Source organism: Plasmodium coatneyi, chromosome 5 (assembly GCF_001680005.1).
Source record: "Plasmodium coatneyi strain Hackeri chromosome 5, complete sequence".
In the NCBI taxonomy this organism is placed as follows: domain Eukaryota; phylum Apicomplexa; class Aconoidasida; order Haemosporida; family Plasmodiidae; genus Plasmodium; species Plasmodium coatneyi.
Genome location: NC_033560.1, coordinates 499,381 through 519,084, shown reverse-complemented (window position 1 = coordinate 519,084; position 19,704 = coordinate 499,381). Strand labels below are relative to the sequence as shown.

General features: G+C 37.6%; 2 protein-coding genes across 2 annotated transcripts; both read left to right on the top strand.

The window, feature by feature from the left end:
• Positions 1–7,368: 7,368 nt before the first annotated feature.
• On the top strand, positions 7,369–8,559 carry PCOAH_00010950 (KIR protein; the record flags this gene model as incomplete). The annotated part of the gene is made up of 2 exons (XM_020057904.1): positions 7,369–8,008; positions 8,213–8,559. 2 exons carry the CDS (start codon positions 7,369–7,371, stop codon positions 8,557–8,559), a joined length of 987 nt encoding a protein of 328 aa, XP_019913399.1.
• Positions 8,560–17,430: 8,871 nt separating this feature from the next.
• On the top strand, positions 17,431–19,043 carry PCOAH_00010940 (Uncharacterized protein; the record flags this gene model as incomplete). Its single annotated transcript, XM_020057903.1, has 3 exons — positions 17,431–17,902; positions 18,042–18,456; positions 18,563–19,043. The coding sequence occupies 3 exons, from the start codon at positions 17,431–17,433 to the stop codon at positions 19,041–19,043; spliced, it is 1,368 nt and encodes a 455-aa protein (XP_019913362.1).
• Positions 19,044–19,704: the final 661 nt, after the last annotated feature.

Below are 19,704 nucleotides of genomic sequence, written 5' to 3'. Positions count from 1 at the left end.
GCGCGAATTAATTTCCCGAGCCCTTCTACCCAAGGAAGAAATGGTCATGTGCACCTGGTCGGAAATTTACACCCAAGCGCGGTTATGTGTCTTATGTACGCCTTTTGGCGGTGGAGGCGATAGTGCCTCCTTGGGCTCGGTTTTACTGGTGTGCCCATATGGACGCCTGAAGTTTGTGCATATATTCGTATTTTTTTTTCCCGTTTTCCTTGCATTTTTTTTTGTCAAGCTACCTTGCACTGCATTTCCTGCACACATTCTGCCTGAGTAAAATGTTCATCTCCGGGTGTTTGACTTTTCTTGAATAGCCGCACCATGTATCGCCTGACGCAGATTCACTTTTACGTGACAGTCAGTGTGCAGATGATGCAGTTGTTTAAGTCCATTCACCTCTACGTGCACGATGACTCCAGCTTGTCAAACCATTTGAACGTCAAGCGGATTAACATTTTGATTCTCATTTTTTCTCTTTCCCAAATTTTTTTGTGCTGGATTTTGACGCCATATTTTGCCTGATGGGGCGGGAGGTAAATTTGCGTTCCATTATGAGGGCGCGCCGGGGATACTGCCCCTGCAGTTGTTACTTTTTTTTTTAACTTATTGCCTTTTTTTTTTTTTGTGTGCCATTTTGATCCCTTCTCACGTCATCCTTCTTTTTTTTTATTTTTTTATGCCACTTTTCATTCCAACTGATTTGTGTATGACCAACTTGTTTGAAAAAAGGTTTGCTCTTCCATTCGACCTGGTGAGGGGAGCGTCGTTGTAGCGTACGCATGTGTGTATACACATAAACGTAGTTTTTTTTTTTTTTTTTCTTTTTCTCACCGTAACGGTGTTGCCTGCCTATAAGCAAAAGTCAATACCGTGGGCATGTGCCTACATGACACGCATAAGTGTACCATCACTCACATAGGCATATCCAAACGCTTCATTGTACCTTTTTAAATCGGACCACGAATTCTCATTTATGTACCTTTTTTTTTTTTTCGTTCCCCTTGGCAGTTTTTTCGTCATTCCTTCGATGCTACATATAATACGTCTCTCCAAAGGTTTTTCATTTTCTTTCTTTTTTTACCCGCGCAGTTTGTTCTTCAGTTTGCAATTATTTATTTTTATTTATTTATTTTTTTATTACTTCCCCTCTTTGTGGTCGATTGTACCGTTCGTCTGTATGTATATAAGACGCGCATATCTTTGAACCCCCCAGGAACCTGTTCAATTGGTACACCCCTCATGAACGTATATGGCTGAAAGACATGAGGAAGGAGCATCTACATGTGCGGGGGAAAGGAACTCCCCAAAAAAACTTTATTTATACATTTAAGTTCATTTCTAGGCGGACGTGCAGGTTGGGCTTTACTCTAAACTTGCGGGAACAAGTCCCTTTTTTTACTTTTCAAAGTTTTTGTAATAAATGCTCTGAATATACAATTCCTTTATCAAACACACACGCACATGTTTTTTCTTCCATTTTTTCACACATTCCTCATAAGCACATCACCATTGTTGCCAAAGGATTAACATCCACAACTTTAGTGCTAAAGGAATGTTCGCCTTATACGAATCTTTACACAATTGTTGCTGTTCTAACTCGTTCACATCTGGCACTTCCTCCATTTTTTCCAACGGATGCTTGAACCAATCCTTTGTTTGACTGTTCCATTCCATAAGGGAATATTGTTCCCTTACCTAAATTCTCTAGAACTCCTTTTTTTGCCTTGCTCTGCATTTTATAATGACTATAATAATAAACTCAGAACATGAGGTCACTGTAATTCCCAGGGGGGACGCTACATACGTTGATAACGAATATTCCTGTTTCCTGGTCTTCTGCTACTGTTCCTTTGCCTTGACTGTTCCTGTGGTCGTTGTTGCCTTTGTTGTTGTTGTTGTCCCCTACTGTTGGTTCTCCTGCTGGATGGTACAGTATATGGAGCAGAATATACCGTAGAGTAATCCGATGGATCAGCTGTTGAGGCCACTGTCGAAACTTCTGCAGAATCGTTCGTTAAAGTGTCAAAATTTTGTTTAATTGATCTTTTTCTTCGAGTTCTACCGATGTTGTTGCTGCTTCTTCCAAAGGAATTAGCAACCCAAGAAGGTAAAAGATTATACTAAATAAAGGAAAGGAGAGAAAAGGAAAAAAAATAAAGGCATGAGGAAGAAAAAAAAAGGTCAAGCGCACATATATATTACATATATGTGCACATTTATTGTGCATATATGTAATACATATGTGTGCACTTTGAACAACAGAAATTTTGAATATATTTTTTTTTTTTTTACCCTCCTTTTAAAAAATATTAAAAACGGATATGTATGTGTGTATACATATATATCGGTATATACATATATATATGTGCATTGTATGTGTGTATTGTATGTATGTGTGTATTGTATGTATATGCGTGTGTTGTGTATATACGTGTATATGTATATATGTATATGTGTGTATATTGTGTATATTGTGTATATGTGTATATATATATATGTAAGTATTGTATGTGTATGTGTGTATATTGTATATTGTGTATTAGTTACCTTATATAAAATGTATGCCAATGTTGGTAATCCCACCGTGCCAAGTGTACCGAATATAGCAGCAGGGATATTTGTACAATCTGAGGTGTATTTTAATTTGCACTTTAATTGTAATGGTTCAAGAATGGGGTTCCCAAGAGCAGCACCTTCCCTCTGCTGTTGGTGGAACATTTTCCCAAATTCAGTACACCATGCTGAACCAGAATTTGCACTTATTGCACAATGTTGCTTCATTTGATTGTATGCATCAGCTGCAGTGGTAAGGTAACCAATGTAGTCATATTTACAGTGACATTCGTCAGTTTTAAGTCCCCCTGCGCAGTCCTTTTTTGCCGTTTCTGCTGCATTTGCAGTTGTATTTATGGTGGCGTAGTCTTGAATGTATTCATATAAGGATTTCATCCAACCAAAGGTGGTTAGGTCAATGTTGTTCTTCCCATCATATAAATTAGTACATGGGGTAGTAATTCCTGTTCCATTCAGTTCCTTCAATTTGTTGTAGACGTCTTTCATGGCGGTAGCGAACTCTGTAGGAGTTCTCATTGTGGTGAACAATTGGTCCCCTATCCAATAATATAGGGAAGTGCAATAGTTCTTATCACTGGACGGCTGTTCTCCCTTCTTTTGGGATGCAAGGCAATATGCATTAATTGTGCCATCAGCATAACTACCCATACTACTGTACTCGTCTATTTTACTTTCGAGCCCCCCGCTTACTTGTGTCACGTTGGTTCCACCATTACATTGGTCAGTTGCTTCACCTAATTCTTTATGCATTTTATAGGAAGGTAATTGTTCCAAACATCCCTTTTTCTATAAAATAAAATAGAAGGAAGGAGAGTGGAAAATATGCAGAACGGATGTTTCCAGGTGTTCCTACATTCCTCTAGTACACTATGCACATAGAACTATATGTATATTGGTGCATTTAAGTTATAGAGGAAGTAACCTCCTGTACCTGCTGTTTTTCCTCTCTAATTATTGCAGATTCCAGTGGCTGTATTGCAGTATACATTGCATCGTACAGTTTTTGAGGATCATTTTCTTTATACCCTTCCTTCACTCCCGTACACGCTTCACTGTGTGCTGTATCGTCACAATGTACTTTTACTTTTCCATATGCGTCAGCAATGTCCTTTAAGTACTTAACATACCTCACGCAACTAACCCCCCCTGAACCTTCCTCTTCATCCTCAGGTCCCAAAGAATATCTTTTCAGTTGGTGCATTTTAGCGAATAATTCTTCTCCCTTAATGAACTCCTCTATTTTGCATTCTTGTGTACTGAAGAACATTTTTAATTTTACGGATAATGCTTTCACAACCTGCTGAAAATCATCTTTATTCTGGAATTTTTCATATACTGCGCTTCCCATTAAATAATACAACATATCACAACGTGGCTGTACCCCAAGGTCCCATTCAAGAATGTCTGACACACAACACCAGGCACATATAGCATCATCCACGGAATTATCCCCCTCCCCGTGCTTTGGCAATAATCCCCCAGGAAACCCTTGTACCCATCTAAAATTTCCTTCGTACTATTGCAATAGAGTCCCCTCCTTCCATGATCCATCTGTATATTTCTTAATATTGAACTATCCCAAAATTGAATTTTATGATCGTAACTCAGGTAATATATATATGCATTTTTATTCTTGCTGCGCCATATATAGAATATTATATGTGCAGCGTACGTATGTATATGTATGCACCACCCAACCAACCTTGAATAAAGGAAAAGTAGTCCCCTTTATTGTTTCCTCTTTTAGTAATGTTATTTTTTTATTTATAATGTATGTATAATAAATTTATGTCAGAAATTATTCATTCCTCCATGCACAAGGAAATAAATGAGAGTATTATGAATAATATATTCCTATTGATGAACTTCCCCCTTATTATAGATATAAGGGGGAGCAAAAATTTTTTTTCCGTTATAATAAGAATGTTAATATATGAATTAATGCTTAATTGTTCTTCCTAAAAGAAGGACTTGTTATTAAGAATAACTGTTACCACATATATGTAGTATACAGTTCATACATACGCAGTACTTATTCCTCCTATATATGCACACATATTTACGTGTAATGGACAGGGGATTACTTATGGAATACATGAACAGTATATAATGCACCAAGAATTGAATTAATTATATTGCAAATAAAAAGACCATACGAGTCCTAATAATAGTAAATTGTAGTACAACCTTTTTCACCTATAGTCGCTAATAATAACTTTTTCACTTTTCTTCATTCATTTCCCTCTTCTCCCTTTCCTTCTAATAGGTACAATACAAATAACTCCCTCATACAGAAAACATACACTATATTATTTCCGCTCCAGCATTCTCCCTTTTAATACACATTATACTTCACATAACAGGGTGCTAAGCTTTTTTTCCCTATCATAAGCACATTACAAATAACTTCCCTATATACAAAATAACACTATGTTATTGGAGCACCTTTCCCTACATTTTTTAGTCTCTACTATACTTTCCATGTATTAAGGTGCCATATCCTATTCCTTTCACTAAAAATAAAGGTTTTCAGATAACAATTAATTCCCTTTAACTTATACATATTCTAGTACAGGGTTTAGGGTTTGGTTTTTGAGGTCTTCAAGGTTTAGGATTGAGGGATCAGTGTTTAGCGTTCAGGATTAACAGTTGAATGTTTACGGATTCAGACTTCAGGGTTTAGGATTTAGGGTTCAGTGCTTAGGGCTCAGGGTTTAGGGTTCAGGTTTTAGGGTTCAGGTTTTAGAATTCAGTGTTCAGGTCCCAGGGTTTAGAGTTCAGGTTTTAGGGTTCAGGTTTTAAGGTTTGGGTTTTAGTTTTTCGTTTTAAGGTTTATGGTTTTAGGGTTCAAGTTTCAAGGCTTCGGTTTAATGTTTTAGTGTTTAGGGTTCAGGCTTTGGGCATTAGGGCTTAGTGATCAGGGATTAAGTTTGAGGGTTCACGGGTTAGGGATTAAGACTCCTATTTCTAGGATTCAGCATTTTCGGTCTATACGTCAGATTTTAAGCTTTGGGATTTAGGCTTTAGGCTCTAGGTTTCCCGAAAGAAGTCTCCTAGTTATGTTTTCTTCGGAAGAGCAAACCTATCCCACAATACGTAATCACTAAACCCTCTGCTCAGAACCCTGAAACTAGAACCCTACATTAAAAAACCAGAACAATTAAACCCGAAATCCAGAACTATTAAACCCTAAAACCAGAACAATTAAAACCTAAACCCTTAAACCTAAACTTGAAGTCTTGAAACTTGAACCATAAACCCATAAACACTAAAACGTAAAAATAAACCCCAAACGCTAAAACCTGAAGCCTAAACCCTAAACCATAAACCATAAAACCTGAACCCTAAAAATTGAACCCTGAAACTTAAACCCTGAAACCTAAACCCTAAACCATGAACACTAAAACCTGAACCCTAAACCCTGAACCCTAAAAACTGAACCCTAAACTCTGAACCCTAAAACCTGAACCCTAAACACTGAACCCTAAAACCTGAACCCTAAAACCTGAACCCTAAAACCTGAACCCTAAACTCTGAACCCTAAACTCTGAACCCTAAAACCTGAACCCTAAACCCTGAACCCTAAACCCTGAACCATATACCCTGAGCCATAAACCTGAACCATAAAGTCTAAACTATCAAAAGTGGTACAAATGAAAAAAAAAAAGAGAGGTGAAAAGAGTAAGAAAAAGGAGTAATGGAAGTAAACTGAAGTGTGTAAGAATGTTTTAAAAAAATGAGTGGAGGAGGTGCAAGGGGAAGGGTGTAAGGGTGCTTAAGGAAGGGGTGAATGAAGTTAAAAAAACAAGGAGCGAAGGATGTTAAAAAAAGAGAAGTGAAGGAAGTAAAAAAGGAAAAGTGAAGGAAGAAAGGAGGAGCATTTCGTATGTAAGTTGTAATGCTAATCAAGGAAGGATGATAATTCACCTAGGGAGAAGATGTACATCTAACGTATATGAACTATTTATGAAATATGTAAGGGAACGAATGAAGAAATAATGGGGGAGGGGAACATTAATAATGCCTAATTGAAATTTTTTTTTCTTTTAAGCCCAACATTTGTGCCAATAAAGGAGAAAATAATACATGGAAGGGAAGGGAAGAAAAGGAGGTGTACATAGTGTAGTAGTAAAATGGCACGAATAATTAGGTGCTTTGTTTAATGGTGAGGTGGTGTGTATATCATGAATATATAATAAATTTGATTTCTTCCTTTTCTGTTCACTATTACTTTGTAATTTCCTAGTATATGTAAATATTTTTTGATTTAATTATATGTGCATATGCTGTTTCAGATGCATATGTGTATATAGTGTATATTATATCGTATTCCTTTGAAGAAAGTTAAAAGGATTACGCATCTTTATTAAGAAAGAAGAAGGAGAAGTATAAAAATTTATATATATATATATATATACATACAACTTCCAAATGGTGAGACCCCATCCTTCCTTTCTAAAAATATATAATGTGAAAAATCTTACATATATTTATATACTCCTTCATAGTTGCATGAATAAATAAAGAAGGAAGGAATGCAACTTTAAAAACATGCCTACTATATGAATAAGAATGTGTGAAAAAAATGGTAAGGAAAGGAAAAACGGTAAAAATGGCAGTAAGGGATCCATTCCCTTTTTTATTCTAACATGAATACTTATACTTTATGTATATAATATTTTATGTTTGGTAAATAATAATGCAAAGGAGTGAGGGGTACGTACATATATATTGTGCCAATTATATATTTTGTAGGCTAGTCCAAGTACACCTTCATGGCCCTCACGGGACATATACAGGATGTTCGAAACCGCGAATGCGTGTAGGAAATATGCAAGCATGCAGAATTACGGAGACAAGTTGGCGAGTACGTTAGGAAAAGGAATAAAGAGGAGCGGAATGGACATTAGGCCTGTGATGAGTAGAATTGCAAGAGGATGGTGCAATGCATTTAAAATTCAGCAAGACAAAGAACCACTCGGTGGTAAGCCTTGGGACTTCTTCTATTATTGGTTAGGTACCAGGGTAAAGCAGAATTGGAAGGAAGAAAACTTTTCAGAAATAATAGGTACAATTTATGATAGTTTCCCCAAGGATCAGAAAAGTATGAGTATATGTACTGATAAATACCCTGGTATTAGCGAATCCCTTTTCGAGAAGAGTAAAGAATTGTTCGACTTTTTCTATAATTATGATACTGCTAAAGATGAATTAACGCGGAGGGGCCTACTTACGTATGAAGGATGCAACAAGTCCCTAAAGGGAGCTGAGGAAGCATATCAGAGTATAAAAAGTGCTTGTACCGGTGAGATTGAACATAGTACATATTGTGGAAAACTTACTGCAGAATATGGAAAATATTTTGATAACGGAGAATCAAAATGGGCATGCCCTCAGGACTCTACACGTGCAGAAAAACCTCAAGAGGATGTAAAAATAAGTAAGGAGCGCAAACTATATTTTCAACCTAGAACCTATAAAAAGGAAGAAGGAGTAAAAAGGAGTAAAGGGTTTCGTTATGTGGGAAGTGTCGTTTAACGGGGAACAACCGTCCTAAAAAAAAAAGGAAGAAAAAAAAAAGAAAGGAAAAGAAAGAAAGCATTACACTAGAATCATCGGTCCTTATTTTTTTCTTTGTATTCAGGAAAGGAGGAGGAAGAAGTAGAGGAGGAAGATGAAGACTTAGCAGAGGTGCAATCTAAAGGGCAAGAAGACGAAGAAGGTGAACAAGGTCCTGTTGGTGGTGTCGTGGCACCTGCTGCTGTGTCTGGTGCACTGGCCACCATAGCATTACCAACCTTGGCATACTTTTTTTACAAGTACAAACCTTTCTTCTTTAAAAAGAATAATCATTCTGGTGTAAGAAGGAAGAAAAGATCAACTTTGAGACATGATTTGAACACCCTATCAGAGGACGACGAAGACGATGACACCTTAACAACGGCATATTCGTCCGAATATTCAATTCCATATACATCATCCTCAAGATGATCATCATCCAGATGAACAAATACAGCGAATCGTCGGAATATATTTTATCATCGCATGTAACACCTAAATCGGAATATTTCACCCGTAAAGTATAACGGATCATGTAGTTTATAAAATGTAGAAGGGTAGAATGGCACTACTTTCCTCCATTCCTTTTCTTCTTTTTTTTTTTTTTATTTTTTTTCTTATTTTTTTAATATTATGAATCCATTCCATTCAATTTAATTTAATTTTTTTTTTTTTTTGTTCTGCAAATGTTTGTTCTTAAAATGTTGATTCTCTTTCGTATACAGGCACATGTATGACATGGTAAAATTTTATAGACAGTTCTTTTTTTTTCTTTTTTTTGTAAGAACACACTATTTTTTTTTGCGGAGGAGGAGAAGAAGCACACATGTGTGACATGGTGTAAAAATTTGTGTAATTGTGTACACAGTTCCTTTCTTTTTTTTTTTTTTGTAAGAACACTTCTTTTTTTAAGACACTTTTTTGTTTTTGCGGGGAGGAGGAGAAACGTGCATTGTGATGTGATGTGCTTGCTGGGCGCTAGAAATGGACAACTTTGTGTGCAAAAAAAAAAAGAAAAAGCAGTAAGAGCCAAGCCCCTGCTTTTTTCTTTGTGGTTGTTCCTCTTTATTTGGTTGCTCCTTATTTCGTTGCTTTCCGCTTTTTTTTGGGGGGGACGCTTATTTTAGCAATACCTGTGTAAACTGAAAAAAAAATTTTCTTTTCAGACTTATATTAATTACACATGCACTTAAACAATTTAATACAAAAAAAAAAAAAAAAAAAAAAAAACAAGAAGAGAAAAAAAAGAAGAAAAAGGAAGAAAAAGGAAAAAAAAGAAAAAAAAAAAAGAAAAAAGAAAAAAGAAATGAGTTTATGAGTAAAGGAGTGTAGGATTTCGCAAATTTAGGGAGTGTGTGTGTAGGATTTCGCATTTTAGGGTGTGTATGTGTAAGATTTCACACTTTAGGGTGTATGTGTAGGATTTCGCATTTTAGGGGTGTTTGTGTACAGGATTTCGCATTTTAGGTTGTGCATGTGTAGGATTTCGCATTTAGGGGTGTATAGGATTTTACATTTTAGGGTCTGTATGTAGGATTTCGCGTTTTACGGTGTGTGTATGTAGGATTTCGCACTGCGGGTATAAGGATTTTACACTTGAAGATATAGGATTTCGCAATTAGGGTGTAAAGTTTCGCACATAAGCTTAAGGTTCCGGGGTATAGGAACAAGAATATGGCTTGGTGTTCTGCTTTTTTAGGGTGTATGAACGGCTATGTGACCTGGTAATTAGCTCTTTCAGGGTGTAAGAACAACAATTATGGCCTGTTCTTTAGCTGTTTTAGGGTGTAAGAACAAGAATATGGACTGGTTGTTTAACTGTTTCTATGGTATAAGAACAATAATGTAATCTGATATTTAGCTGTTTCAGGAGGGGTATCCATTTAAAGTGTGCATACAAAAAAAGGAGAAAAAAGAAGATTAAAAGAAAAAGAAATAAGAAAGGAAAGAAAGAGAAACAAAAAAATAAAAGAAAAAAAAAAAAAAATGGAAAAAAGGAAAGGGGCATGACGGGGGAAAGCTTTAGGTTTTAGCACACATGAGCACAGTTACAGGACATTCGTGTATACTTTTGCGCAGTTACACACTCACATGGATATAACGTATTGACGGTTGAATGGTTGTACAGTTGGATGCTCACATGTTTGCCCCTTCAGTCTGAAGCTGCAATGCGCACATGGCGGCTCGGCACAGCTAGCTACTACACTATAGTAGGGTGACTTCAACAAAGAGCCTTCTATCACGACTGGTTTTAAATGTTCAAAAAATTTTAAATGTGTATTGTGCATACATACGTGAGCAATTCTGTTGCCTCATAGCTCGTTCCTCCGACTTAGTTCTGCTCGGTTCGCATCTTCATTTGGCTTTTTCTATGTTTTTTTTTTTTTTTTCTACGACCTCTTGGAAGATTCGTTCTGGTGAATAGAAGAAAACACGGGGGAATCATCTGCAAAGGGTGTGGTTAATGGAAAAAAAATAAATAAAATAATAATTCATTTTCAACTGGGAACGAGGGAAGCAACTGTGTGCGGACCCCAATGGAAAAGTCTTACACATGTATAGCTGCCGGAAAAGGGGTTTATATCCCCACACCGCCGTACCCAGGGAGTACGCTCTCTTAAGAAAAATTATCAACATCAGCAACAGTATTTTATTAATAGGCTCTTACACTGTCCGGTCTGGGAGGTATGCTCTTCCCCCGAGGGGAAGGAAAATTTAGGCAGCGAGCGAACTGTGGAAGTTTTCCTTTACACGGTATCATCATATAATTCCAATAAGTCGGGAAGTGCGAAGCATGCACCACTGCACATGTTCCGGATACTTCATAAACAGTATATGGTAATTTAGACGCAAATACCATGGGAGTTATGATCGTGGCTCCAACAGTACTTGTAATAGTATTCTTCCCTGCTCTTATACAATGAAGTAAATACTTATTATAGAATATGGGAATGTTACACTACAAATTACGGTGTATTTTTATCCTTTAAGTTTAAAGGTGTAAACTAAATGTTCTGTTGGGTATTGTGTACTTTCCTTGTAGTTCTCCAGATTGGAATAAGGTATTCAAGCGGAGGAACAAGAAAAGATGAAGTTCAAGAATAATTGTTACAGAGAATATGGCAAAAAAGTAGCAAGGTTAGGTTACAGGGAAAGGTTTTTCAAATTATGGAAGGGATCAATTATATTTAAAGAATCATAATAAACAATGGGACTTCTTATGCCTTATTTCTCCATGAAGGTACGAATGCGTAAGTTAAGAGTAACATCTCTAAAGTGAAGGAGACTTATTCTAAGCCACTCCTAACACAGTTGTATGGTTATATACAGAAAAAAGTATTCTTAGGGGAGAATTCCTTAAAGAACTGAGCCCCTGAGTATAATTCCTATAAGTGCTCATATGGGACCACATAATGGAAAGAAGGGGGGACTACAGCCTATAGGGGAAAACTATAACCCAGGGAGGACAACCGCGGAAGAACTTATATTACCCATGTGTGAGATCATCCACACTGAAGATTTGTCCATGGGACGTTACCATTCTAACCCCCCTTTATAGTGGAACCTACCAGCTTCGTATCCCCATGCAACGATGGTCTACTTGTACGGTTCTACAGTGTTTTACATAAGGGAGAAGAAGAAAGTTAAGTGTTCTACATATAAATGTTCCAATCTTATGTTCCGTACACGGTGTTCCTATGGAGAGCTGATATACATATATCGCGCATATTATTCTTCCCTGTACATATGTATACACTTCCAAAGTAAGGGTGGTAAACAGCACCCACCCTATAATAGAAGAGAATACTGTGATTACCACATATATATGCATTCGTACGGGCACTATTATTTTGACAACTAAGGAATTTAATGGTAGAAATTGAACTCCCATGTATACTTATATGGACAAGTACAGGATTATTTCGCAAAGTGTATATAGAAAAATGCAGCGGATAAATGGTCCCCGGAATAAATAAGTTAGAGAGAAATATAAGGAATTTATTCTGAATACATAGGAAGGGACCTACATAACCATTTTCCTTTTGTATTAAATACTCCACAATAAGCTTTTACTGCAATTGTATACAATATTCTTTAATACTGTGAGTATTATGTGAATAAGGATGGGGCATTTGATTAATTCAACAATGTAAAGTATAAAACTGAGATCATAATGTGCAGGACAACTCAATTCATTCTTTGCCTTTCTATATGCGTTCCTTACATCCTTTACATATTTTTCATATTGTTCCTATATCACATACAGTGAGTCCAGGGAAGAGGGGAAAAAAAAATGTGATTGTACCACTGTATGGTGTATATTCATTTTATTTCATTACTTATCATTACCGAATTTTACAATAAATATTTCCGTAAGGTACAATAACTATGCATGTACAATTATGTGGATATGCTGAAAATATTATGTTATAAAGGGAAAGGGAACTGCTGAAATCCCCTTAACCCCCCTAACATCTTCAATCCCCTAAAGCAGAAATAAAAATGGAGTGAGCACCTCCTACTTCTTTGGAAATAATTAATTTTAGAATTATTTAAGCACTTATTACTTTTTAGTTATTCCATAGGATATATTTATTACAATAATTTTATTATGGATAATGCAGGAAGGGGGGGAATAGATGAAATTGTATATGCTAAATATAGGGCAATTATAATATATATGTGGAGGAATGGAGTTGTTCAGGTACCATTGAACATTAATGCATATGGAATGAGTACATATATCCATATATATATGCCTCCGTTATATATGTAAAGTACCGAAACACCAAATGCACAACAACGACAGCAACAACAAGAACAAGAACAAATTTTAAAAATAATAAAAATTCTGAACGAATTACATTTGCACATTCCACATATATTTTTCTGCTCCTTCGCATATTTCTCTCCCATATGAACATGTACATTCAGTGCAAAATATTGTTAAACTTATAAATATTGGAAGAGGGTGAAGTGCTCAATTCTGAAACTTCTTTTGAAGGAAAAAAAAATTTTAAGGAGAATAAGAAAAAAGGAAGAAATTGGCAGTACAATAGAACTTTGTAATAGGAAAAATAAGGAAAAAGGAAGAATGCCTAAGTATGGGAGGCACATATACATCTATTTATATTTACCCCTTCCTCAGCTTGTTGTATATGAAGCGAATTAATATATTTTACACATATAGTTCAACCACATACATCACACATATATACTTCCTACATATGGAATAACACATATAAAATAACATATAAATAATATATGTGCATTCATATAATCATGATTTATAATAAATAATATTTTATAAAGGGAAGAATTAATAATTAAGGGGAACTAAGAATTCAGTACTAACTATAAGTATAAATAAAACACTAGGAGGAATAATTAAAGGTAAGCACCAAAAGGAGATGGGAACGTGTATATACCAAAGGATGAACATGTAAAAGGGGAATTTCATATAGTTCAGAATATTACAGGAGAGGAAGAAGAAAAATGTCAAGGGTAAGTGCTAAACAAACTGGAAACTATTACAAATGTAGTACACTATATATGTAATATATTGAAATCTATATGTATATATACATATGAAGTAACTCATGTATATTATTTATTGTATTTATAGATGAGTTGCAGTGCTCGTAATATAGCCGATGATACGTACTATGACGCCCTGAATAAAGAATTAGTGTCGATTAACTGCGATGGTGACCATGAGTGCATGCAGAAAAAGCAAGAGTTAGAGGAGATACTGGATAAATACAACAATGGGGAAACTATAGCACAGACAATTCGGGACGCTTGGTGTGTTGTAAACAGTAAATGTGGAAAAACGAAACCAAGAGCGTTCGACAGTATTACTTTCTACTATTGGTTAGGAAATGAAGTATCCAATGTACTGGAGGGTGAAGGGAAGGACCACGAATTCCCGAGTATTATAGGAGACATATGTGATAAAGTGAAGAGCACTGTTAGGAAGGAGATATTCGGTACCTTTAAGGAAGAGAACTACCCTTACACATGTCCCAAAGTAACCAAAGAACAATTCTACAAATTAAAAGTATTGTACGATTACACTCTTAATATTAAGAGTGGAAAAACTAAACTAGTGGATGCGAAGAATATGTGCAAGAGGGGGTGTGAAGAATACATAAGGCAAGTTAAAGATACATACACGAGTTCTGATAAATGGTGTAAAAGAGGCGGGGGAGAAGATTGCTATAAAGAATTAAGTGCAATGTTCGGTAATAGGGTAGGTCTGACAATAAGAAAGCCGGATCAGCTAACATGCCCTCTAGCCTCTGCTGGGCCAGTACCAACTTTAGGAAGTACAAGAAGTGACTCTACACAAGAAGAAGTAACTGTCTTAAATGGACGTCGAGGACCTGAAGCAGCTATACCAGGTAAGTATGTTATCGAGTGAAAAAACTATATACACCTCACGTAGAAGTAACTACATCTTAAGTAGAGTGAAACTACACACTATATATAGAGTAAAACTATATTCACATCTTAAGTATAGAGTGAAAAAAACTATACACCTTATATAAAAAAACTTCAGCAGTAGAAGTTACTGCCTTTACACACATTTCAACTCCCCCCTCCACCTGTGTGAACTCCCTCTTTACCAAACCTGCACCCCTCTTAGGTCAGAGCCCGGATGCTGCTTCCTCCAGCATCAGCTCCTCTTCTAGTAGTAGTTCTTCCTCCAGTTCCAGTCTCACCGATCAGGTACCTGGCCCAGGACAACAACCCCCACCACCACCCGAACCAGCACGACCAGGTGAAAAGGGGGAAGCAGGTCCACAGGGTCCACAAGGTGTAAAGGGTGAACCAGGTGAACCAGGTAAGGGAAGTGTAGCTAGTGGAACGGGTGAAGCAAGTAAGGGAATGTAGCAAATATGTATAATCCAAAAGTATTATTGTTATTATTATTACTCCGAAAAAGGAATGTGAAACACATACTGGAAGAAACTGCTTCACCCGTGCGTGAACACACCATTGTTGTTCGAGTTGTTGCATATCGTACATAACTAATCCTCCTTTTATCCTTCAATCTCCTGTTTCAGAAGGTCCTAAAGAGGGTGAAGCCGTTGTTCTCCCTGCTACAGGTAGTCAGGAAGCTGCTCCAGAAGGTGCTTCCAGACAAGATGCTTCTCCTCCACCTGGTCGAAAGGCTGCTGAATCACCTGATCAGAAGCATACTGCTGCTGAGGACACGGTACAAATTGATCCACAGAAACCTAGAACAGATCTCTCATTAACATCCACTAAAGTAAAAGGACAGGAAGAAGAAGCATCTGAGCAGCTTGGTGGTATACATGGAGGAAGTGGGCAACATAAGAATTTAGAAGGTCCTGCAGGTGTAGGTGCACCTGGAAGTACAGCAATTCCTACCATCCCAATCGTATCTGCCACACTTCCAACAATAGCAATTGGTGCCGTTACATTTCTCCTATATAAGGTTACAATTATAATTATTATAGGAGTACAAATAATAATATGCTGTACCACTATTTTCCTTCCTTCCTCCCTCTTCTGAGCAGTTAATGTTAGGGAGTACGGTAATATATAACTTCTATGTATGGTCCCTTTCATTCTTTTTTTTTTTTTTTTTATTCAGTACTCACCATTGTTTTCTCGGAGAAGTAACTCTTCTTCTAACAGAAGAAGGGAAAGAAGATCCAATGAGCGGAACATAAATCCTGGATCTGACGATTCTAACGAATATTTAACAGAAGACTCGTCATTCGATTCAGCGGACAATTCAACAGAGTATTCTGAGGAGGATGAGTCAACGGAGGGTTCCATCTCATATACTACTACAACATCTACCAGCAGAAGAACGAATAATAATAGGAGGAACGAACAACAGCGAAGACAGAGAAATATAAGTTACCAAGGTATGTAACGTTCTCCTTAAAGTTATAAACACCGTACAGCGTATTCCGAATTTTACATTGTATGGAATGTACCCATTCTTAAATTATAATTAGTACACAATGCCCTTCCACATTATTATAATTTACAGAATGTCATATGTAAAATGAATGCTGTCATTCCACGTACATTGTGCACATGAATAATATATAATTAAGAAAGGAAAAGGAGGAAAAAAGGGAAAAAAATATGAAAAACGAATCCTTCCGCAACAATTATGCAAGAATTATAGTTTGAGACAAAAACTGTTACTATAAAATAAATGGAATACATAAGTAGGAAGTATTAAGCACAAGGCAATAAAATTAAATAGAACATATTTAAGGAGAACATAAATAAAATTTATATAAAAAGAGAAGGAAAGGAACATTACGAACTTTTAAAATAGTTGACAAAAGAAGAAAGTCCTAAGGAGAAATTAATATGCTAAATAATTCAAAGAAGGAATAATATAGGAGAATGAAAGGAAAAAGAAAAAATGTATCCTAAGAAAAAAATTATTTAATATTAGTAGTTTTATGACAGTTATATTTCTGCTTCAGACCTTTCCTTTTCACGCCATGCTATACCCTACACGGAGTGAATCACCTTCCCCCTTAGCCTTTGTATTTTCTGATGAACACTCTTTTATTTTTATTTATTTTTTTTTTTTTTTTGTCTTCTGCTAAGGTGCGGCCTGGCAAACTCGCCAGCTCGTCAGCGCGAACGAATTTCCCGAGCCCTTCTGCCCAAAGAAGAAATGGTCATGTGCACCTGGTTGGAAAATTACACCCGAGTTCGGCCATTTGTCTTATGTGTGCCTTTGGGGGGTGCAGGGGGTACTGGCTCCTTGGGCTCGGTTATACTGGTGTGCCGAAATGGACGCCTCAAATGTGCCCATATGTTCGTATTTTTTTCTCTTTTTTTTTTTTTTTTTATTTTCGTTTTTCTTGCCTTTTTTTTTCACCAGGCCGCCTTGTACTGCATTTTCTGCACACTGCCTGAGTAAAATGTGCTTCTCCGGATGTTTCACTTTTCCGCGAATTTTCCTCCCGCCGCGCGATACATATTCTCCCGCGCTTGGAGAGGCTATGGGAAGCGTGTACTTTTTCCTCTATGGTCATTCTGACTCTTTCTCCGCCATTATGTTTTAATTTAAAACATTCAACTTCTCGGGAGTGTGCCCCCCCCACCCGCTATGGGTTTTGTTGTATTTTTTTTTTTCCCCCTCGGACATTTTTGAGGCATTTCCCGAGACGGGTGGGTAGAAACGAATCGTAGCGGAAGTGAAGAAAATTATTTCGGCAATGACACGGAGAAAGAACAACCCGCAGGCCCTAGACAAATGATGCTCGAACACAGACCTTCCACTCGAACGGAAAGATGAAAATCGTTTCTATCCTCTTATCCCTGCTGCTTTTATTCTTTATCAATTTATTTTTCGTAAAGTCCATATATAAAAATGAGCAGAGCTACAATGTTCCGCTGAATGTCCTATTCAGTAAGGGGAAGAACATTCGGAAGAGGTTATGCAGTGAATGTTTTTTTAAAAACGAAGTAAACCTGATATACAACAGCTGCCGTGCTTTGGAGAGCGTAAACTATCATAAGCTTAACCGTAGAAAATTTTTTTTCTTTGTAAAAGAGTCTCCCAAAATTTTGAAGAGATATGTTAGCTTGAGGTCGCTGTCAAAAATATCAGACATTTTATCGGTCCGTTTATTGACTAGGTTCCTTTCGGACAGAGCGTCTGTGGTAACCAACTGGTTTTACCTGCTAGAGGGCACCTACATAAGGAATAACATTTTGCGCGGCCTGGTTGGTTTTTTCGGCACGCTCGTGTTGCGTTTCTTAGGTAAGTTTCTCCGCGTGTGAGAAGCAGTTTAGCTACGCAGCACCCATTTCATTGCACACCAACAATTTAACGTTACCGTTTTTTACTTTAGCGTTACCGCTTTTACCTTAACGTTGCCGCTTTTATTCCCCCCCCGCAGTTGTGTACCTCGTTCAGCTGGCCGCGTCCTTCCTCCTGTTCCACTACGTGAACATCGTTTCGCAAAAGACGCAGGCCTGCATTTTAGAAGTGAGTGGGTCCAACTACGTCTCCAGGGTGATTGGTTTTTTCCAACTCAACCTGGTAAATTATTACTTAAATGTGGCATGCGAGTTTGTCCAGGCGATCCTCATACGAGCTCTCTTCAATCAGTACGAAGGGCACCTCATCAGGACGATCATATACAACAGCTCCGACTACTACATAAACACCAGGCTGACAAATAAATACCAGCTCCTCTACCAGTGCACCAAGAAGTTCGTTTTGACGCGAATCAACAAGCTGAGTCTATTCACCTTCAATTACTTGCGCTACTTTGTGCTGACTAATTTGTTCTTTAAAATATCGGGAGGCACGTAAGTGGGCACGCTGAATGTGTCAGTGCAGGCACACCATCCAACTGGTCAACACTGTAGTTTCTACCTCGCCTCACCATCAACGTGATCACCACCACCCCCGCAGGTATAATAAATTTTCACCCAGCGACGTGAAGATGCCGGGCGTCTACTCCAACCCGAGGAAGAGCCTAAACAAAGACATGAAATACGCCACCAAAAGGGAAATAGAAGTTCTGAGAAGCTTCTGCAAAGAAACGGGCTGCCATACATGTGGAGTCAGTTGCCACGACCGGTTCATAGGAGACCACCAGCCACCTGTACAAGTCATTAAGGACATGGTTCATTACTACAAAAAAAGAAAACTCCTTCGAACTATACTAAAATTTTTTAAATTATATGACACCAAGCAGAGGTTATATCCACAGTGTGTTCGCTGTTCACAATTACAGGCAGCATCCGTGAGGTGCAAAAAACTGAGGCTCATTCCTCACTACAATACGATTCGGCTTTTCCATGCTTCGTCTGTTTTTCACTTGGCATTGAAGATGCTTTTGCTCACCCAGTGGAATAAGATCGTCTTTTGGGACGGCGACAATGTGCGCTGAGCATTCTTCTTCCGGGTGGCAGCATATAACAATCCCCTGCAGATCAGATGCACTGCAAGTTGTTTGGTCTGCTGAACGACATTAATACCCATGCTTTCCTCACTGCACTGTTGTACAAACGGGGGAAGTAGCGGAAAGGAACGACATCGCTATTGGCATATCCCCCATATTAGCAGCCCTTTCGTTAGCAAAATACCTTCGCTGTGTCTAATTCGCATTTGTGTGTTCACGAAAGAGGTTACGCCAATGGTGGGCTGACCCATGGGTAGGCAACTTTTTTAACGATACCTCTCTGTTTCACCTACGTGGCATTTTTTTTCACGTCATGTCTTTATCCCTTCCGTTATATGTACTCTTTTTAAATCCCCATTTTGTTAATGCTCATTTGTATGTCCTTCGTTTGAATTAACTGAGCGTGTCTGCCGTGTTAAAGCAGGCGTGCCGCTGCGTATGACACTTCTGTATGTTTACCTGCACGAGTAGGGGACCAACCTTCCGCTTAATGCATACCCTGCCTTTATAATTGCGTCCATTTGGGAAGGGGTCCCTATATTATTGCTTGTGTAGCATTTGACGCGGTTCCCATTTTTTTCTTCTTTTTTTTATACTCCCTCGCGGTAAAACTTTGTGAAAGGTTACTTTTCCTCTGGTAGACCTCCGC